This window comes from Pararge aegeria, chromosome 7, assembly GCF_905163445.1.
Source record: "Pararge aegeria chromosome 7, ilParAegt1.1, whole genome shotgun sequence".
Classification (NCBI taxonomy): domain Eukaryota; kingdom Metazoa; phylum Arthropoda; class Insecta; order Lepidoptera; family Nymphalidae; genus Pararge; species Pararge aegeria.
Genome location: NC_053186.1, coordinates 16,186,435 through 16,206,626, shown reverse-complemented (window position 1 = coordinate 16,206,626; position 20,192 = coordinate 16,186,435). Strand labels below are relative to the sequence as shown.

The 20,192-nt window shown below is 36.2% G+C and overlaps 1 protein-coding gene across 4 annotated transcripts in view; it reads right to left on the bottom strand.

Annotated features, from left to right (window-relative positions):
* The window catches only part of LOC120625139 (homeodomain-interacting protein kinase 2), a 183,613-nt gene extending 164,935 nt beyond the window's left edge, over positions 1 to 18,678 (bottom strand). For 3 of the 4 annotated variants that reach the window (XM_039892097.1, XM_039892099.1, XM_039892100.1), the window contains exons 1-2: positions 18,345 to 18,678; positions 5,774 to 5,944 (exon numbers count right to left, since the gene is read on the bottom strand). In XM_039892097.1, the coding sequence (XP_039748031.1) occupies positions 5,774 to 5,938 (165 nt within the window). In that variant the 5' untranslated portion in view covers positions 5,939 to 5,944; positions 18,345 to 18,678. The remainder of the gene's footprint in view (positions 1 to 5,773; positions 5,945 to 18,344) is intronic. The other variant, XM_039892098.1, reaches the window with a different exon arrangement.
* Positions 18,679 to 20,192: the final 1,514 nt, after the last annotated feature.

The following is a 20,192-nucleotide window of genomic DNA, read 5'->3' as shown; positions in this document are numbered from 1 at the left end:
GCCGCAATTACTGGAAAATCCTGAGACATACTTATTAATGACGATAAAATTACGTGATACTGTAATAATTGTCGCTCGTTTGAGATAGTTTACGAAATATCAACTGAACCGTATCGATTAAACTATGTTACATATTATACATGGCGTCATATATCTGTGCAACTTATAATATATTATAAAGTTTAGTTGTGATTGACATTTGTTACACTCTAGGCAAAGGAAACTGTATCTTACACGTGGAAATCGTTACGCCAGTTTCAAAAAGGCTTACTTATACTTACAAGGCTTTGCTAGTAATTGTAAAACAATGTGCGTCAATAAAGTAAGATATTGACCTCTATTTTACATTTCTTACGTAATTAAGTTAAGTCGAATCATACTTATGTATACTTTTGTATTACGATCGTGTGTGCAATATAGAATACAGTAAATCAATTATAACTTGTAACACACATATCTTATATTTAAAAAAAAAATTAAATAATTAAGTTATTTTTAAATATCAGATTTGTGTGTTACAATTTATAATTGATTGACTGTTTTCTTCAAATGCTATTTCAGAATCCATTTTTGTTTTTTTTTATTTTACTGTTTGAAACAATATAAAAAATACTGTATATAATAGTATGTCACCGCCTACAACTGAACAGTTCAGATGAAAAATAGCATTAAAAAAATATTTATAACAGATTGGTTACGATACATTTCAATAACCACAGCTAGTTGAGTCCAATTGCGTTTAAATTGGCAGATTTTTAATAAATTAACCATTGTGCTCTGAGCAAGAAACCGGCTTCCCAAGTCAATTGTTGCATTAAAGAAATCATAAAACATATTCTTTTATTGATTTTAAATTGTAATTCATAAAACATGGAAGAGAGCTGGTTTCCAGGTATAAATGGATAAGAAAAAAACCAATCATTTTCAATTAAAAAGACGAATTACATTAAAAAAAAGAATAAATTACATAAAAATAATCTATCTGCTATGGTGCCACAGCGTATATTATTTTACCACAGAGCTATTAAAGTTGATAAACAAGACCCTCCAATCTAATTTAAGTGCCTTAAATTACAACTCTAGCGTAAGAATCTAGTAACAAGAACGGGCTGAAACAGTAGAATCGACTGAAAGTATCATATAACGACCAGTTTAATACAATAAAGGATTGCAATCCAATTTCGGTTGGCACGTAACAAGACGCCGAGCTACTTTCAAAACTGCCCCAGATGTTAGTTAACGGTAAAGAGCATCTCACGACAGATGTGCAAGCGTTTATCGTGTTAAAGGTAACTGAAAAAGGATGACACAAAACATTACGAATGTGAATCGATCCGATGGAAAAATAACAAGAGACATCTATGGTAAATAGGCTATAATAATAAGTCGTTTCCATTTCCAGTACAAACTTCGGCGATGATTGGAGAAAGGAAGTATTTAAACATATTCTTGAGTGCAAAAATTTTTAATCAAGTCAAAAAAATATTCTGAATATTTAAATTACAATAAAATTTTCACCACCCTCCTCGTTCCACGGGTGTTGTACAAGGCGTCCTCTGTGCTAATAACATCTACTGCCATCAGCAACCAGTCTGATCAGCATTGTGATCATGGGCAAACCTTGCCATTGGGAGAGGTCCATAGTCCAGCAGTGGACTGCTATTGACGATGATGATGAACAAATGGACCTTTACATATGTGAAGAGGGAAAATTAAGAAACTGCATTCATGAATCAAAATTTATTCATAAAAAAATAAATAAAGAAAGTAGCTAAACTAGTTTTCCCAATATAATAATAATAATTATATACTACGACAAAACACAGTTATTTTTTCAAGCTCATGCACATTTGAGAGTTCCTGTCAGTTGCACTGTGACAAAACACAGCATAAATATATCGACGTGACGCCACGATCATTAAAGAGGGGAAAACAGTTATAGTAAACGCACCTACCGAATAAGAACAAGTGTTTCAACAAACAATTAATAAACGCTACACGTTTGTTGACCAAGGTCCATTCTATAGTTATTTTACCTCTTGGGAAATCAAAAAAATTAGTGGTCCTACTCTAGATATTTATTACACTATTTGATGATACATTTGTTAAAAAAAATTATATTTCTAGAGTGTAGACAAGTCGCGGGATTGTAATAAAATTCGTTATAAACATTTTTCATTCTCCATCTATTTTTTGTCTAGATTGTCATTTGTTAAGCATTTTAAGCCTATATTCACGCTTCATTTATATCATGTCTGATTCCTTTAAAGCATTTATGTCATGTTGATGTCCGAGGTTATAAAATATTCGTTATTTCGCCACTAACTGAGATGTCGAACCAATTATTTTACGCTTCACTTTGTGTTCGAGACACGAAACCTCAAAATAGGGTGGGAGTGGAACACTTTCAGCCAATCACATAATATGTATACAAAATCAATTAATTAATTATAATTATTAAAAAACTAATTCGACTTTTTCGATCGGATAGTCTGGTTTGGAAGAATTTCGTTTTCGCATTTGATAACCCAATTACTGAAGGCTTATAATAGGTCATATAACATTTTAAATTTAAATAAAAAAAAAGAAAGCCCAATTCTTAGGAATCTACGACTACTTAGGAGTCGTAGAAATAGAAGTTGGTGGCGCAGACGTCTGCGTGGCTTGGGTGTACGTACCTATTGTGTAAAATAGCGGAAGAAGGTTTATATATATGGTAAACTTATAGGAAGTAATCTGCGGGCCAAGTCGCAGGGAATCGCTAATATAGAAACTAACAAGAAACAACAATTTTTAAATCTCTGATATATGCTCTAAGATATTAATTTTAATAATTTGCTGTAAAAGTCAATGATCCACATGAAATATATATAAATATAAGGTTTATATAATAATACAAGGTATCCAATGTATTTTATTGGATAAGGAATAAAAACCTACTTTATTGTTTTAAATAGTTTAGAAAATGACCCAATTTTTTCAAAAAAGATATATATGGTCAAAGTGGGTTATCCTTCGGAGATACTTATAACCATCGCGGACTTTTTGGTAGAGCTGTAGCGGCGGCTAGCCACATTGTTTTGGCGTAAAAAAACGTCATCACAAATAGGTAAGGGTTTTTTAACTTGTATATTATTTATTGAAAGGCTTAACCGAAAAAAAGGCTTAAGGAATTATTATTTTTTTACCGACGATTTTTCTTAAAATCAATCAAATCAACCTTGATGTTTAACTCCTGTTCGCTATTATTTTAAAAGATCTCTTAGTCTGGGCTAATACGTACATAAAGCCATCTAACAAACGCATATTACAATGTCAAACATTAAAGAAAATAAAATAAAAATTACAATACAGTTAGCATGCATAATTCATTTTATGAGAACAATTTTTTAAGTTTTTGTTAACATAACGCTTTAACCGATAAAATTTTACCACGAACTGATATAAATACGTGATACGCAAAACCTCGTTGGCGATCTTTCGTTTTATTCTTGACTTATCTACTTGACATTGAAACTCTTATCGAAATCCACCCAGTAGACTGTTATTCGAAAGATTAGCGCAGTTTAGTTAAACAGTATTTTTAAACTTAAAATGTGTTATTCCGGCGATGTTTATATCAAATACGTCTTGGAAACGGATCAAACGTTTTGCGGAATTCGTAAGCAGCTTAGGAATGTATTGCTTAAGAGATTTCACGAAAATCAGTTTTAGTCCAGCCTCTGAAATAACGCCGTGTGGTTGCTGCGACAGATCAGTACAACAACTTGACTTTTCCCGCGGGTGACAAGGGAATAATAGAACAGGCAATAGCGTCTCCCTGCTGCTACTACCATCTACTGTGACTTGTTATTTAATGTGGAAAATTGATAAAATTATTAAAGACAAATTTTTGCTTACAAAAATTAATGAACACCTAAATTGGTGTTACCATAATCAAGGAAAAAAAAAATGATTGATTGATTGATTGCAATCATCGGCCCAGAGTAGTGATTAAAAGCAAACCATGGCTTTTGAAGAGGCCTTGAGTACAGCAATGAACTGTTACATGCTTTTGATGATGATTGATAATAAGTTTTCGAAACATCGAACAGACACAGTACCGAAAGAAAATAATAACATTAAAAACCAATGTTTGCCAAATCCAGCAATCACCCTCTGTTTGGCCAATTAACCGACTACCCAAAATATACACCAGATTGAATTATAAAAACAACATTGTAATGTGTTGTTTGGTCAGTTTAGTAAAACATTGACTAGCTATTAACATTTTAATGAGCTTCGAGTGCACACAACATATCTAACCGGTAAGGCAAGTTGACCGGTCACTCGAAATAAACACCTACGCTTAAAAACGTTTCAAAACCGTTAAGCGTTCCCCAAACTAAAGCGTTAGGGGTCACAGTCGCGGTAGAGGGCGTATTGCCTGCGCCGCGCCGTTCCCCGATTTTTGATGACACTGCAACAGGGGCGTAACGACTCAACCCTAAAAAACTCAACTCTTGGCAATCGCCCGACCCTCAGCGATACTGTTAAAACCTTAAAATGTTAACTGATTTCTAAAATACGCAGTTCGAGTGAGAATATCGTCAATTCAACCAATTTCGATAGACACTAATATAGTTTCCATATGGAAATGACAAGTTGATAAATTACATTAAAATCGAACAAATGTTAAACTACAAAACAAATGTTAAACTACAGAACAAATGTTAAACTAAAATACAATAAATGAACTTAATATATATCTTTAGGGCTAATCTTTTTGAGTAAGTAGGTACTAAAAAAATGGAAAAAAACTTGACACGTGTACATCGATGCTACCCATCACATATTTCGGGACCTGAAGTCTCAGATTTGACATAGGTGAATTTTTGCATTTAATAAATTTCCCCTCTAAGACTGCATTTTTTAAAAGTATATAATATACCATATTAACTATATTTATATATGTACGAAAAAATCACATATGCAAACGATGTTATCAAGGGAACGTTTAACCGCAGACGTTTTTATCTCTCCATGTTTCCTACCAACTGCGATAACTTGTCTTGTTATCTTCATTGATACAGAACAGGCGGTTTAACATTTATAAGTTTATTCTTAAGGTGAAATTTTTTTCTACGTGAAAAACGCGAATGATTGTTTTCAGGAAAGTCACTCCTTAAATATTTATATTCATATTAGCTGCCCCCGCAGTGAATCAATAGTATAAAATAGACAGTAGTAGAAGTAGAAATAGACCAAAAGTAGTGTATTTGTTTGTTTTTTTGTCCATCCTTTACGCCCTAACTAAATAACCAATCAATTTGATTTTTAGACTAACAAACGGTTAAACCGTATTAAAAGCGGACGAAGACCGAAGGCAACAGTTAGTATTTTAATGTGAAAGTAACTTTGTTTGTCTGTCCCGCCTTTACGCCCTCACTTAACAACCAAAGAACTTGATTTTTGGACGGAGAGTTACGCAGGCTAGTTTTTATCCGAGGATAACAAACGCTTTCCACGGAATCTGTAAAACCGCAATAAACGCGGCAAACCGCAGGGTAAAGCTAGTATTATAAATACGAAAGTGTGTTTGTTTGTCTGTCCTACCTTTACGCCCTAACTAAGCAACCACTCAACATTTTGCATAGAGTTAGTTGAAAGATCGCAGAGTAACATGGCTACATTTTCCCCCAGGAAAACAAACAAAACAAACGCGAACGGAAAACGTTTGCAACAGCAAGTGGGTTGGGTTGGTTGTTAGTGATGTGGTATAAATGTATTGTACCTTGCAATAAGTGTAGTCCGATGTGTTCGGGTGTTGTCGGCGCGTCTGCGGACTCAGCACTCGGCGCTTCTTAGCTGACTGCGCCGGCGATAGTGCCGGCTGGTGACGGGGCGGCTCGGGCTGACTTTTGCGATACTGCGTCGGCTCCGGGTACATGACATGCATTCCCTGCTGGCACGGAAGGAGAAAAATTAGTATCTATCGACGAATTTATCATGAAATCTTTTTAGCGCTGTGGTCTTATGAGTGGAGATTCCGGGACCCGGGAATTTATAATTTCCGAATTTTCCCTGGTCTGATCTATTGGGAGGCTTTGCCTTTGCGTGGATTGACACCTTAATGTCAAATTGGTGCCACCAAGCTTTTAGCGTTCTGGTAAGATGCTGTGAAGAAATCGATTATTCGCATCACCAGAGAAAATTCAGATTGCTCCTGCCAGGGTTAAACCCTGGGACCTCAATCTTCTAAGACCACACCGCTCACTACTGCACCAGAGTCTTATCTTGTGTCATTGGATAATACAAATTGATCGAATCTTGACGAAATATGGCACAGAGAAGGCTGCTTCTTGCAGGCGGGTCTTATTTCAGGTAAATGATATAGTTAATAAAAAAAAAACTAGCTAACTGAGAATATTATTGATACAGACTAGTAAGGCAATTCTGCGAATTCTCATAAAAATATGCAAATTATATTCTTCTAAAAACCTCTAAATATCTAAAACTGTCCTTTTCTCAAGAGAAAAATAGCACATTCTAGATATGTAAATCTAGTTACAGACTTATGAACAGCAGAATTAGCACCATTACCTTAACTTTCGAAACAAAAACAAAACAGAAAATTAATGGTTCACTAAAAGGTCAACATTCATCTATTGCAAAGACAGTTAATAATGCTCCACGCCCGAAAACTAACGACGATCTATAAGTTACTGATCAATTTTAATATTTTGGCCAACGTTCTAGGGCACCGACGGTTGTAGTTAATTCCGTTGAAAGCGTTGTAAAGTGGAGTTTTTTTCATTTACTAAGAGCTATCAGCGTCATTATGTTGAGGCATGGCAACCGTACCCAAATGTCTTTGGGTAAGGAGGACACGGTGCGGAAAATAGATGTATTAATTATGATAATTTTTGGTTGGAAAATTTCAGCCTTTAGTAAAAAACGAAAACCAGTCAATGGATTGATTCGAATTTCTTAAAGAACGTCGTTTTTCTATTCAAGTATTTGTACTTTGTATACAGGATGTCCTACGGCTATGCTAAATAGAGAGGAGAGAAGTCCCTTAAATATTGTAAAAAAAATAACAGTTTATTTCTTTATTTAAACTCTTTATTTGCACACTAGAAGAAGCAGAAACACAGGAAGAAGCAGTATACAAAAGGCGGCCTTATCGCTTAGGATAAGGAAAACAAGATTTTACTGAGATTCTGTAAAATTTCAGAGAACTTCATTTTAATTTAAAAGAAGATTTAATAATTGCCCGTTTGATGCAGGGTTGCGAACCCGCTATACGAGATAGAAGTTTCATCACAAGGATTATTTTTTGCTAAATAACATAACACAAATAACAGAAAGACCCTGCAACCACGCCCTTCAGACCGGAAGCAATGCTACTGGGCAGCAGTAATAAACATGGCGGTAGTGTTTCCCCACCCGAGCTCTGCCACAAAAAGCTGCACAACTACGCATATAAGGTATGCTCAAGTAAGATTGACACAGCTGGTATTTTTGTAATGGCAATTTGGTGTTCATTATTTTAAAGTACTACTACTTTATAAGCACTTTGAAATGTCAAGTATGTCTGTTTGTAGGTTTCTACCACCGGTTTCGGTACCGAGAAGAGCCGGCAAGAAACTCAGTAGTTGCTCTTTTCCAACATGAATATTTACATCTTGCGGAGCGGAGCTGGCTGCTTGCAAGCTAGCTTGCTATTATGAAATTCATCAGTTGCATAGTAACCTCGCTGTAATTTTTTTTTTTTTTCTTAGACCAACTATGAAATATTAGGAATCATTTTATAAAAGCGTAAAGTCATGCCCGTAAAGGAGTTCAGCACTTTTCGCAGACGATATGCAGATATCACTTATTTGTATCCGTTTCTAGTAAGCTGTGTGTTAATAAAAGCTTTTTGAAGAGTAATATTTTGTCTCACAAAGACTATATTATTACAAATATATTGCGAAGCTACTGTAAGTATATTTATTTACTGTTTATTTAATTAGTGTCAAATATATAATATAATATAGTGAAAGGATAGTACGTGACGTTATACATATTTGTTTAAATTTTTCACGAAGCGATTCGCACGATCCAATTCTATCATAGACGAGACTATATCGATCGTACTTAGCTCTTTTCTATAGTATAAATATATTTACAAAATTAGCAGCTTTGGCCCCACAACAAGATCCCATTCCAATAGGACACTATATATATTTTTGAGCATTTAAAAAGGAGTTATTAAAAGTAAACTAGTATGACACAATGTGATACAGCACGGTTTGCATCGTCAAAATTATCTTTATTCCTATCAGCATTAAAAATCAGTAATGTATCATCATCTGCATACATTACAATGTAGGTACAAAGAACTTAATGTATTATATTGTTTAACTCGGTTCTTTATTTGAATACTTAAACTGAATATTGTGTGATAAGCGCCGAAGAAGTGTAACTCCATAGAGGATTGAGATCACACATGCGTTTTTGGCTTTGTTACATAAAGGTTAGGTTTAGGTTATTTCATCTAAAGGTAGTGTTCTGATACACGAATTCGAGTGCAATTGGTTGATCTTATAGCAAGGGTAATGAATAGCATAGCGGGCTCAATATGATATTCTTTCTAAAATATCAGAAACCCGAACGGAGCCGCACAATCTAAACTTACATTGAAACCTGATTCGAGTGGAATTGACGGGCTTTAACCAACCTGAATGTGAAATCCGCTTATTAAAATAAATCAAGCCGGCTACAACTTGTTAGGTTGCAGCAATGCTAGACATAGGAACACTAGACGTTGTAGTAGACACATCAAGTTGTGCGTACTTAAATGGAGTGGAATTTCCGTAGTGCCGCGTTGAAACTTGCCTTTTATGTCTCAAGCAATGGTGCGTAGTTCATAAATGCATGCAGAAAAGCACTGCATACTCTGACAAAAAAAATAACCATCATAATACCTACTGATTGACCACTGCTGAACACAGGCACTTCAAATCTTTTGATGTCATATGTGCACAGTGGCGTGCATAGAGGGTATGCCCAGGGTATGCAGACGATATAAAATGAAGAAAATCTCCAGTTAGAGTTATAAAAAGCTTAAGGATAGGCATTGTACGGTTTATAAAAAGCCTACCCTTTAGTATTTATAACTAGTACTGGAGATTTTCTTCCATTTTTATCATCTGCATACCCTGTGCATACCCTCTATGCACGCCACTAATGTGCATTGTGCAGCAGTCTATCTACGCTGCGCTTTTAAGTGCAAAGTCGCCATTCTAACATCTTGGGACACACTGTGCACTAATTCTGTAACTAATTTCCCCACTTCTAATTTCATTATGTAGAGACGCCACAGCACGGAATTGAATTCTGGAATAAAGAAATCAAACGATTCGCTGGACGCAAGGTTTACAAGACTGGAATTTGGAACTCTCTACACAAACCCATTTCCAGCAAGGGACTGCGGATTGATTGAAACGACGATGATGATAATGTAGAGACGCTCCAAGCAACATTCATCCAAGGTCATTTCTTGAGCTGACTCTGAGCTGCGTTAGCGAAGATTTTATTATTTGCCTGCTATGTAATCTACTAGTATTTTCCACCCTTAACCACGGTTTTGATCTCCAGAATGGCAAGAAGAAACCTATGTGCCAAGGAAACGGTCTATTTTCGGGTTACAAATGGTAAAACTAATGGGCTACTAAAAGATAGGGAATCATATTTATCGCGTCAGGTCCTTCTTGGCGCAACTTCTTCTAGCACACGCAATAAGAAATGTGGGTAAACCGCGGTTACGCTTTAAAGACTGCGCCAAGAGATATATGGCCGACTTTTATATTAAACACAAAGATTGGGAGAAGCTCGCATAGCTCGCAATCGACAGGAGTAGATGGAGATGTTGTTTAGTGGAAGGGTGGGTATGTATGAGTCCACAATACCGAATGGTTTGATGTTCTTACAGCGAGGAGAGCGGAGAGGCGGATGCGTCAGTTGTCGTCAGTTTTTGCTGTAGCAAGTGTGGTAACTGGAGAAAATGCCTCAGAGACAATGTTTGAATCATCTAGCACAGGCGAGGAGGCCTCAATGGATCTATGTCCGCTTGCTAGGCCCAAGCCTTCTCTCCAGATACATGCACTTTGTTTTCGATCAGACTAGGTAGGCATAACCAAGCAACAATACAAACGAAAAAAACATTCCCTTATACAAATTAATGAAACTTTTCCCAAACCTTTTTGAGAAATTTGTGAGAACTTTTCAAGGTTCTAATGAAATTTATTTCTAATACAGCAACAATATTAGTCTTAAAGAAAAATATAAATATGTAGGTATTTAAAGGTCGACCGTCGGCGGAAATTGAAAGTTATTTATTAATTAAAGTAGTACATGTTACTAAGTATATTATATATTTACATTCTACAAATACGTAAACACATACTCCAAAGGTTGACTGGTTGATAATGGGTTTAGCGTTCCAGTACGATGACGTGTGGAAGCCAACAATGGGAGCACATCTACATTTATAACAGATATAGACTTGCACCTTTATTCGCCGATAGATAAATTAAATCAAACTTCTTTGAGGTGTTTGACAACCTATATAATTATTTTATTTTTATTTCCTTAATGTAGGTTACTATGGGATTGATAAGTAAATTTAGAGTTATTCAGCGAGCGACGGAGAGTCTGAGTATCACTACGTCAAATGAGGAAATCTCTAAAGTAACCATAGATATCGTCATATCTCAACAAATCACAGAGGTGAAGCACATAGATCGAAAGACCTTGCTGGTTTTATGGGGCTGGAATGGCGACCCCGCACCAGTAACGCAGCGTTGGTAGACCCCGACTAGGTGGACAAATACCATCAAACGAACTCGACAACAACGGCTGTTGAATTTGGAACTCCCTGCAAAAGTATATATGACCCTCGGTCCTGAGAGCCAGTGTGAGATTTTCTACCTATTCGATCGCGTGAAAGTTAATTGCGTTTTGTATGGAATGTAAAAAGCGCCATCTAGTGATTTCACACATATCTATAGAAGTTAGACGTCAATCTGTTAATATGATAATGATGAAGGTACGTGACAGTACTCTTAATGATTCAGGCCATTTTTGGTTTGAATAGCTATTTTTTGGGTTCGACTACAAGTTAGCCCTAACTAAATTATGATGCAGTCTAAAATGGTACCGGGCTCACCTGTTCGGGATATAGCAGTTAAAGCCATACACTTGACAATGCATGGAAATGCCGTGTGAAATCATTCTAAATCCAACATGGCGGTTCAGCCAAGACGGCGAATTAGTTTTTTTTCCACTAGCATGACATTTTTATTTTCTTGCTCGGTTGGAAGAGAATCAGAGAATTGGCACTTGGCCATTACAGCTAGAGCCTTCTGTTAAAAGCCTATTTTGCATAACATGGCCTTTTTGCTACGGAGGCCCGCATTTGAGCCGCTATTAGGATTCTAGTTAGATTATATTCAAAGTTAGTAGTTACAGCCCTTAAATAATTCAGGTTTATAATTAAATCAGATTGCGACGTCTCGCAGGACTATTCAGGTTAGATTTAATTATTCAAGACTGAATTGTAAGGTAAGTTTTAGCTTAGTTAACTCCTGCTTCATAACCACGTTTAAACTTTAAAACCTAGATAGCTAAAATCATTCAACATTTACATAATAATAATGACTAAACTACTAGACCAATTCCAATTTAATTTTGGCAGTTTGGAAGAAGACAATAAAAAATAAATAAATCATATATTATTAAAACACTTTGCCGTTTTCTTCATCTTATTCGGTTCCGAGACATAGACTCTCCGATCTGCAGACCCCAAACCATAGATGCCTTCGAGATGTGATGGTGGAGAAAAATGCAAATCTTGTATAGCTTTTAGAATAAACGTGTACTATGGACAAACTGCAAAGCAACTGAAAATTTCCACTAGTCTATCGATCATATGCCTACGATGAACCTTGCAATTTTTCGGACACATTGACCGTAGAAATCCAGAAAACTTCGTGAAACTGTTGGCAATACCCAAAGTGGAAGGAAAAGACCAAGAGGACGTAGCCTTATTCGTTGGGCATACCAAATGAGCATCACACTCGGCACACCTGTCCACATTGCTCTGCACCATGCTGCAGAAAGAAACGACCGAAAGGATCACGAGCCTCAGCAGTGAGGTTGACGATGCATGGCAGAGGAGGAAGCAAAGTATAACTGGTGTGTAAGATACAAATAAAGCGTGTATCGTGGTATAGGTAACCTATATATTATACAATCATCATATTAACCCATTACCGGTCCACTACAGAACACGGGTCTCCTCTAACAATGAGAAGGGGTTAAGGCTGTAGTCCACATCACACAGTTCGGATAGATGGACTCCATACACCTTTAAGAACTTTATGAAGAACTCTCAGGCATGCAGGTTTACTCACGATTTCCATAAGATTTTCCTTCACCGTTGAAGTAAGTGATATTAAATGCGTTTTAAACGCACATAACTTAGAAAAGTTAAGAGGCTGGGATTCGAACTCGGCCCCCCGAAAGTGAAGTCGAGCTCCTACCCACTGGGCTATCACCGCTTACGTGTTACGATACGTGTTTTAAATGGCCTACCACTTGCCTACTACTACCAATGAACGGATACATTATAAAACCAAGGAAATAACTAACATCAATAATTACAGATTTTAAAGTACCGCTTTTGAGAGTACTGTCAGCCTCTAGAGACAATAAACACTCACTGCATTACATATGCAATATGAGGGTAGAGGTATAGTTATCTCCATTCTGGGATATGCGACTTTCTAGGGCGCTCGGGGCATAAGTTACGTTGTTCGTGCACACAGCGAAATTTAATTAAATCTTGCATATTTTCACCCAGATAAGTTAACTACTCACGTAGCATACATACCTTGAAGTGACCTACTTTTGACAGGCAAATCGTTTAACGATGGTCGAACAACTTTGGTTGAACATCGTTGATCCAATTCTGTACTTGGATGAAAGATATCGCCGGTTCGGGCTTCGAATTTGTAGTGGCCACTACTTTCCCTCGTGCTTCGGAGTGCACTTTTATCCATCAGCCTCGGTCAATATCACGTTTGTATCACGGTTCGCTCTCGCTCTTGGCCGAACGGACTTCATCGTGACTCAAGTGTTGTGCCACGCTCGTGACTCAAGTGTTGTGCCACGCTTTATCCGTCCCCATCACTAATTTCCTCGTGCACTTATGAAAAGACGGGTGTAGATATTTTTCATTTGTCAATCTATATGTGTCCATAACGTAGAAATGGATACCTGTGCTTCTTGTGGTTAGCATGTTCAACTACAGATCACGGTGTCCTACGTTTGAATCCCGCGCAATCTAAGTGGGCCGAAGTTAGTCTCGGCGGATATCATTATCAATCAATTACCGGCCCACTACAAGGCAACGGTCTTCACTCAGAATTAAAAAGGTTTAGGCCGTAGTCCACCGCGTAAGTGGGTGAATAAAATAAATATACTACGTCAATACACACATCGCCATATAGCCCCAAAGTAAGCGTAGATTGTGTTATAGGTACTAAGATAACTGATGAATATTTTAATGAATAATATACATACAAACACCCAGACACTGAAAAACATTCATGTTCATCACACAAACATTTTCCAGTTGTTTCCAGTTGTGGGAATCGAACCCTTGGACTCAGTAAGCAGGGTCGCGATAAGGTCGCATGAGATTAAAACTTCATACGCCTTTTAGAACATTATGGAGAATTCTCAGGCATGCAAGTTTTCTCACGACGTTTATTGCTAAAATTAAAACGGCACTTATTCCGAAAAGTGCTTAACCACTGAGCTATGGCCACTTACGAGTTACGATCGATATAGGTAGTATCTAGAAATTAATTGGTTAAACACCAAATTTGCATATTACAAGCGCGAATGAGGGTTCGCAAAACAAATTCAGGTGAACAAAAAACTAAAGTGGCAAACTCCCCGAACAATCGTTGCATTCTCTTTTACTGAATTGACTACTTTGTAACACTGCTGCGTTCTTACGGAACGGCTAACTACCTATATGTAATTTAGATGACCCTACCGTAAGCACAGGTAAACTTTAATGGTATAGAAATTTCCAAATTTTGAAGCTAGGCTAGTCAAAGGCCAACCTCAGCCGGAGATTAGCCAGAACAAGCTCCATTCTGCTAATACAATTGTTCCACAGCAGTATCGTGCAGTTCACATATGCAATAAAGCACAGCCTCTCCTTCAATTCTTTTATTATAAATAAAGAGATTATTTCCAATTTTTAGCAATCTTCCTGCTTAATTGCCTAATCTAGTCAATTACCCTGTGGAAAACCCTGTCTCAGTGATGGATCAATGTCGAAATAGTAATAATGAAAATAAAAATTTAAAGTGTTCATTTAAACGAGAATTACAACGCCGCGTCCTCATCATCGCGTGAGTGAGTGTGTGTGTGTGTTTGGGTTTGTGTGGGTGTGTTTGTGTGGGTGTGTGTTTGTGTGAGTGTGTGTGTTTGTGTGGCTGTGTGTGTGAGTATGTTTGTCTGTGGCATCGTATTTCCCGAACGGATAAACCAATTTCATTTTTTTTTGTTTGAAAGTTAAATTACTCGGGATGGCCGCCGCCACAAAATGGTGGATGGCATTGTTGTGAAGTTATAGTTAAAATAACACTAAAGCTACTCGTATTTTGATACGGAAAACGTATTTTCTTATTTTATAGAAATAAGGCGAAAACAAAGTTCAGTTACAGTTTTAAAAAGCCCAATACAAAATTTAAAAAAATCACGTTATCACTTAAAAATTTATAGCAGTAATTCACCGTATAGATTAGGAAGTAGGATATTTCTAAGCGATTTTACCATACCATTATGACCCGGTGAACAATACCCCAGGTCTAGTATTATCATCTCGCTCATCTGACTTTCTAAACCAAATTGCGTAGGTGACCTGTGCGGTAAGTTAGTAAGTACCATATAATGAACGGTAGAATAGTAAGGTAGTTAAGATTGAAGTCTAAGGTCTAACCTATCTGAGGTTTTAAAAGAAAGTAGGTTTTCTACCTACACGGCGCAGTGAGGAGCGGCAAGTGGAAGGTCTCATACGTTAAACTTCGCAGATAAGGGGCCAGAACGGTACTTCACGTGTTTTTTTTTCAATTACGATAAATCAAAAACCATTATGCGATAAAATAATTTAAAATTTGTTTTAAAATGAATTAAGTATATTTTTAATTTCTCCTTTACGCAATAAAGATGTTTAAAAAAAATAAACAAAAATACATTTAATATCTCCGAAAAGTTGCCAACGAACTCGGTCCCATGAAGTCATACCATTCGGTGCTTCACCACACGGAACCCTAAAAAAATCTCAATTCCTTTATTTCAAGTGGGCCTAGTTTATAATCTCTTTTGAAACGTCAAGTCAGTCTATTTGTAGTGACCACCGTTTCGGAAGGCAGATTCGAGAAGCGGTTTGTAGTTTAGGTACAGAAAACATCTATCCGATATGTATTAATAAATAGGTATTCTTACAGTTATAGTATAATATAATCTTTATAAAATCATCAAGTCATGAAAATACTCATACGCGACCGTCACCTATGTGCATGCTACCCGTTCCACCGGTACAGTTCGCAGGGTCACGCGTTGGCAAGCGCGGCTCAAATCGAGGAGGTCGCGCTAAATCGAGCCCCGCTCGTGAAATGTCGCGCACCGTTACCCGGCGCCGATGCCGTCGAGCGGGCCATTGTGCTCACGCAGTGCGAAAAAAAATAACTCCAGCGCACGTCGGAGAAACAAGTGCGTTTTGCAACTATTCCCAAGAACCACAAGTGTTAGAAGTATCTATATCCTTTATTAAGGTAGCCTGTAGGGCTAGCAGGAGACGAGATAAGTGTCTCTAACCGTTACTCGTATTTTTTTCATAGAAAGACAAGATAATTGGTTAGCATAACTCTCTCGTGGCGCGCTTACTTCGCCTGCTTGACGAGATCTCTTTTAGCGATAAGGTCTCCTTTTGAATATCATTTCGTTTATATTTTATTTTTAATAGATTCTTCTTATTTGGTTTTTTTTTTTTGATAAGAAGTGAAACCTCAAGGTCTTGTTTAGTCAAATTTTGTTACATGAGAACCTATTTTTGTGTATACCTACTTATAATAAACATAAAGAAATCTGTTTTAATGCACTGAATTTCTGGAACTACCATTTGGATTTTAAGGATCTATTTAGCATGTGATTGATCCTTTTTGAACCATTCTTAAAGAAAGCTTTCACCTTTAAGGATGTAATCATGCCATTGTCAAAAACAATATTACCTTAGACAGTTGCTTAAATTGCCTTTAATTAAACCTTTATCACAAGAAAATGACAAGATTTAAGGCATTTAACTAAGGCACCATATGGTAACTACTCCAATACAGCATTGAATATACAATAACATAGATATTTTGCTGTGATTTATAACCTCAGTATGTGTATCCATAAAACAAGTCAGAGACACTCTAATTATATTTTTAAATTTAGTGAAGCAAGCAATGTTTTCTTCCCACAAATCAAGACCACTATGTCAGAACATCAGATGTCAGTGATAATAACAGAGATGGACAGATTATATTGTGCTCTCTGAGGCGCAGTGGGGAAAGTAAATGCCTGAGGGCAATAAACCAAGTCAGGTCATTTAGTTTGCCAGCTAGCATTGTTGCTATTTTAATACAATCTTCTCACTAATGTTATTTGGTTGTAGTTGATTTTCTTGCCTGTAAAGAATCTGATATTGGCAGTGAAAATAATAATTTGAAATTATAAAAAAAAACAATAATTATTGTGCTAAAACAACTATGTATTAGTAATATTAAACTTATGATTATTTAAATTTCAGCTTCAACCAAATACATCCAAATGGCTGAACCAATTTTGATGTGACAAGTGTATTCTGTTCTCTGTATGGTGTTGTATTGATGATATAATACAACATTACTACCTAGTCTTTCAATATTTATGTGCTTTAAAAACACATTAAATTCCCATAGTGGGTTAAAAACCATACAGATTTTTCTAATTTAATAACCAAGGTTGCTTTGAAGCAGGTTGCCTTCCCACACATAATTATAAGTGTAGAATGATAGTGTTGGAAATGAGCATTTCTTGTCTTCTAAGTAAAATACACATTCTAAATTAGGGGTTGTAGTCACGGACTTGATGTAACTTCTGAATCATGGACCCCCAATAACTAATACTTGTTCCTATCAACAAACATATTTCTTGTAGAGGCTATCTTTCTGGTTTTTTTTAACAAAAAGTGTTTCTATAGACTACCACTAGTACAAAATGAAGATTCCATTAAGAAGCTAGCAAGAAACAAGATATTAGTTCCTCAAAGCAATTTTGTTTTAAGAAAAGATAACACCTTTGACCTTTAGACTAAAGTTTTAAAGGTCAAAGTGGAAACTTTATGAAGAGGTGTGATTTTCACCCAATCTATACAATTTCAACAGCTATATGAAGTATTTTTCCTCTAAAGTAGGTTAATTATAGACTGTTATTGAAGGCATTTGTCGACACTAAAAGTGTACTCAGGTAGTGACAACTTGTAAGTTTTGTACCTTGTAATAACCATATTTTAGGATATTTATATAAACGAACTGTACATGCGAATTTGTACATTATTTTAACATATTTGTCTGTCATAGGAGATGGATGTCTACATCCATCATCCATTGGAGCATCATGGTGTTATATTAGAATATATTCTAATATAACACCATGATGCTCCAATGCAGTATGGTGATTTTAGGTAACCAGTAAGACTCTTAGCTGCCTGTGATGGTGATCAGTAACGGCGATTTAATTTTATATCCGTGACACGTCGTTTAAAAAGTCGACCATGCAACCAGTTAATTCCTTACGTCAATGCAGCACAAACGACTTATTTGCGTTAAAACAAGTAAACTGCACTACACTTTGTATATTAGAATACAAAAAATCTAACAAGATTACAAAAATAAACAAAAGTATGGTTATAATTGTATCAAATAGTAAACATATGATTGGCCGCATGACAAATAGAAACATACGTCAGCAAAACGTAAATAAATCTAGAATTCGAGGTAAAGCCCTTACAAATGTAACGCAAGAATCGTTCCACGGTTCCTTGACGTAGCAAGTGGCTTCAGTGTTATTAGAAATCACCCGTATAAAGCGACTGCGAGTGAGCGGTAAATATCGCCTCCATAGAAAGCAATAAACGACGCCACGATTCGTTGGGAACCAGTTATTTTCCACTGGACTTTTGCACTCAAACTGTAGCTAATAACACGCCTTACCTTTCAAAGATAATCTTCTGTGTGTGTGATTCCACTATCATGCTGAAGATGCAAACGAAAGCGGACAAAGGGTCCTTCAAAACACAGCCATTTTGAAACCGACCATACAAAATGTTACGTGTTCCGCGAGCGTACAAATTGTTAATCGAAATTCAGACGAAAAATCATCCGTTCGCACTCATTTTGGTTTTACAGCACAGTAAAAACTATCACTAAACATTTCACACACTTTTATGTACGATTTCACTTCATACTTTCGCACACACCCGTACACGTCGCACAGCCCGTCGAACGAAAGGCGACGAACTCACACGAGTAGAGCTGCAAATCGCGATGGCGGAGCCCGAACGACGGAAAAATAATGGGTGTGTTGCCAGAACAGTTTTCAAAATTCTACTACTTTACTTTATTATTTAAAAAGAATTGATCGAATGTTAAAATTATTTTTAACAATTAACTATAATAAGTTTTCTATATTCCAAATTTTAAAGTAACAGCCTATCAGTATCCTCCAGTAACTGGTTTTTAGCTACTAAGCCACAAATTGCAGAGCTGCGTTTCAATTTTTATGGTCGATGATGTCGTTTGTATTATGTTATTGTGAAAATTGTAGGTTATTTATTATACATCGCTGATTTTAATTCAATAACCAATTGCTATTATAAGTCAGAAGTAATAATGCTATTTACTTATGTAAGTTGCCGTGTGGTGACAGCCGATCAAAATATAACGGAGTACGAGCACCAGCGTCCTCTATGCTACTACTTTAATCTACTGCAATCACAAACACATCTGCCCAGCGTAGTCATTATGGCAAACCTTCCGTTGGCAGATGCCTCTAGTCCGCGAGAGAAGTTGGTTACCATTCAGTTCAGAAACTGTTTAGGGGTTTAAATGCGTCGTAATTCGTGACTTACTATTTTGTAAGTGACGATGCACGGTAGCTCTTATATTAATGCCTGTAACGCAGTAGTATATCACAGATTACGTCACACGCAAAACTAATTGGCAACGAGCTAGCACACGCAAAACTAATGTTACAACCTGCCCAGACGATTATAAATTGAATTTTGCTGACGGTAGAGTAGAATTTTGTTTGATCAACTTATAACCATTGAGAAATATAGTGACTATGCCATTTATACCAGAAGAAAAAAAAAAAGAAATTATGTCAGTAGAATCCGCGTTTTTAAATTTGATCACGGCAAATTCAGTATTTTGTGCTAAAATTTACAAATCCAATTTGTGAATTTCGTTGTATTTTATCGTTATCAAGCTCAAATACCGGGGCGTTGTTTTAGCCTTTTTTGTCATTTGTGTACAAATTGAGTGCAACATGATTGATCCGCTTTCATCTCTCACAAGATAGAAAAATTAATATTAAAATGTAAAATGTAAATTGTTAATATTGGAAAAGAGCAACTGCTGAGTTTCTTACGGCTTCTTCTCGGTAGAATCTGCTTTTCGAACCGGTGGTAGAGTGACTACACAGACTTCACGTTTTAAAAGTGCTTATATTAGGCCTACTTGAAACAAATGAATTTTGATTTTTGAAATGGGTAGCAAATACTCACTTCCAATAGTAATTATTTATCCAAATGAACACGAAGAAATAATAAAATATTAATTAACTAGTAGAATTTTTTAAATTATGGCAACGTTATTTTCCAGAGACAACGTTAAATTAACAGTATAGTAAAGTTGGGTAACATTGATTCATTGCTGGTTTTTAGGATGACATTTTAAAGAATTAGGTTAAATAGTTGCCCTCTTATGTTTATTATTATTAAAATAGCTCTTTAGTAAGCTATTTATCAATTAAAAAAATTTAAGGTATCAGGATGAAAA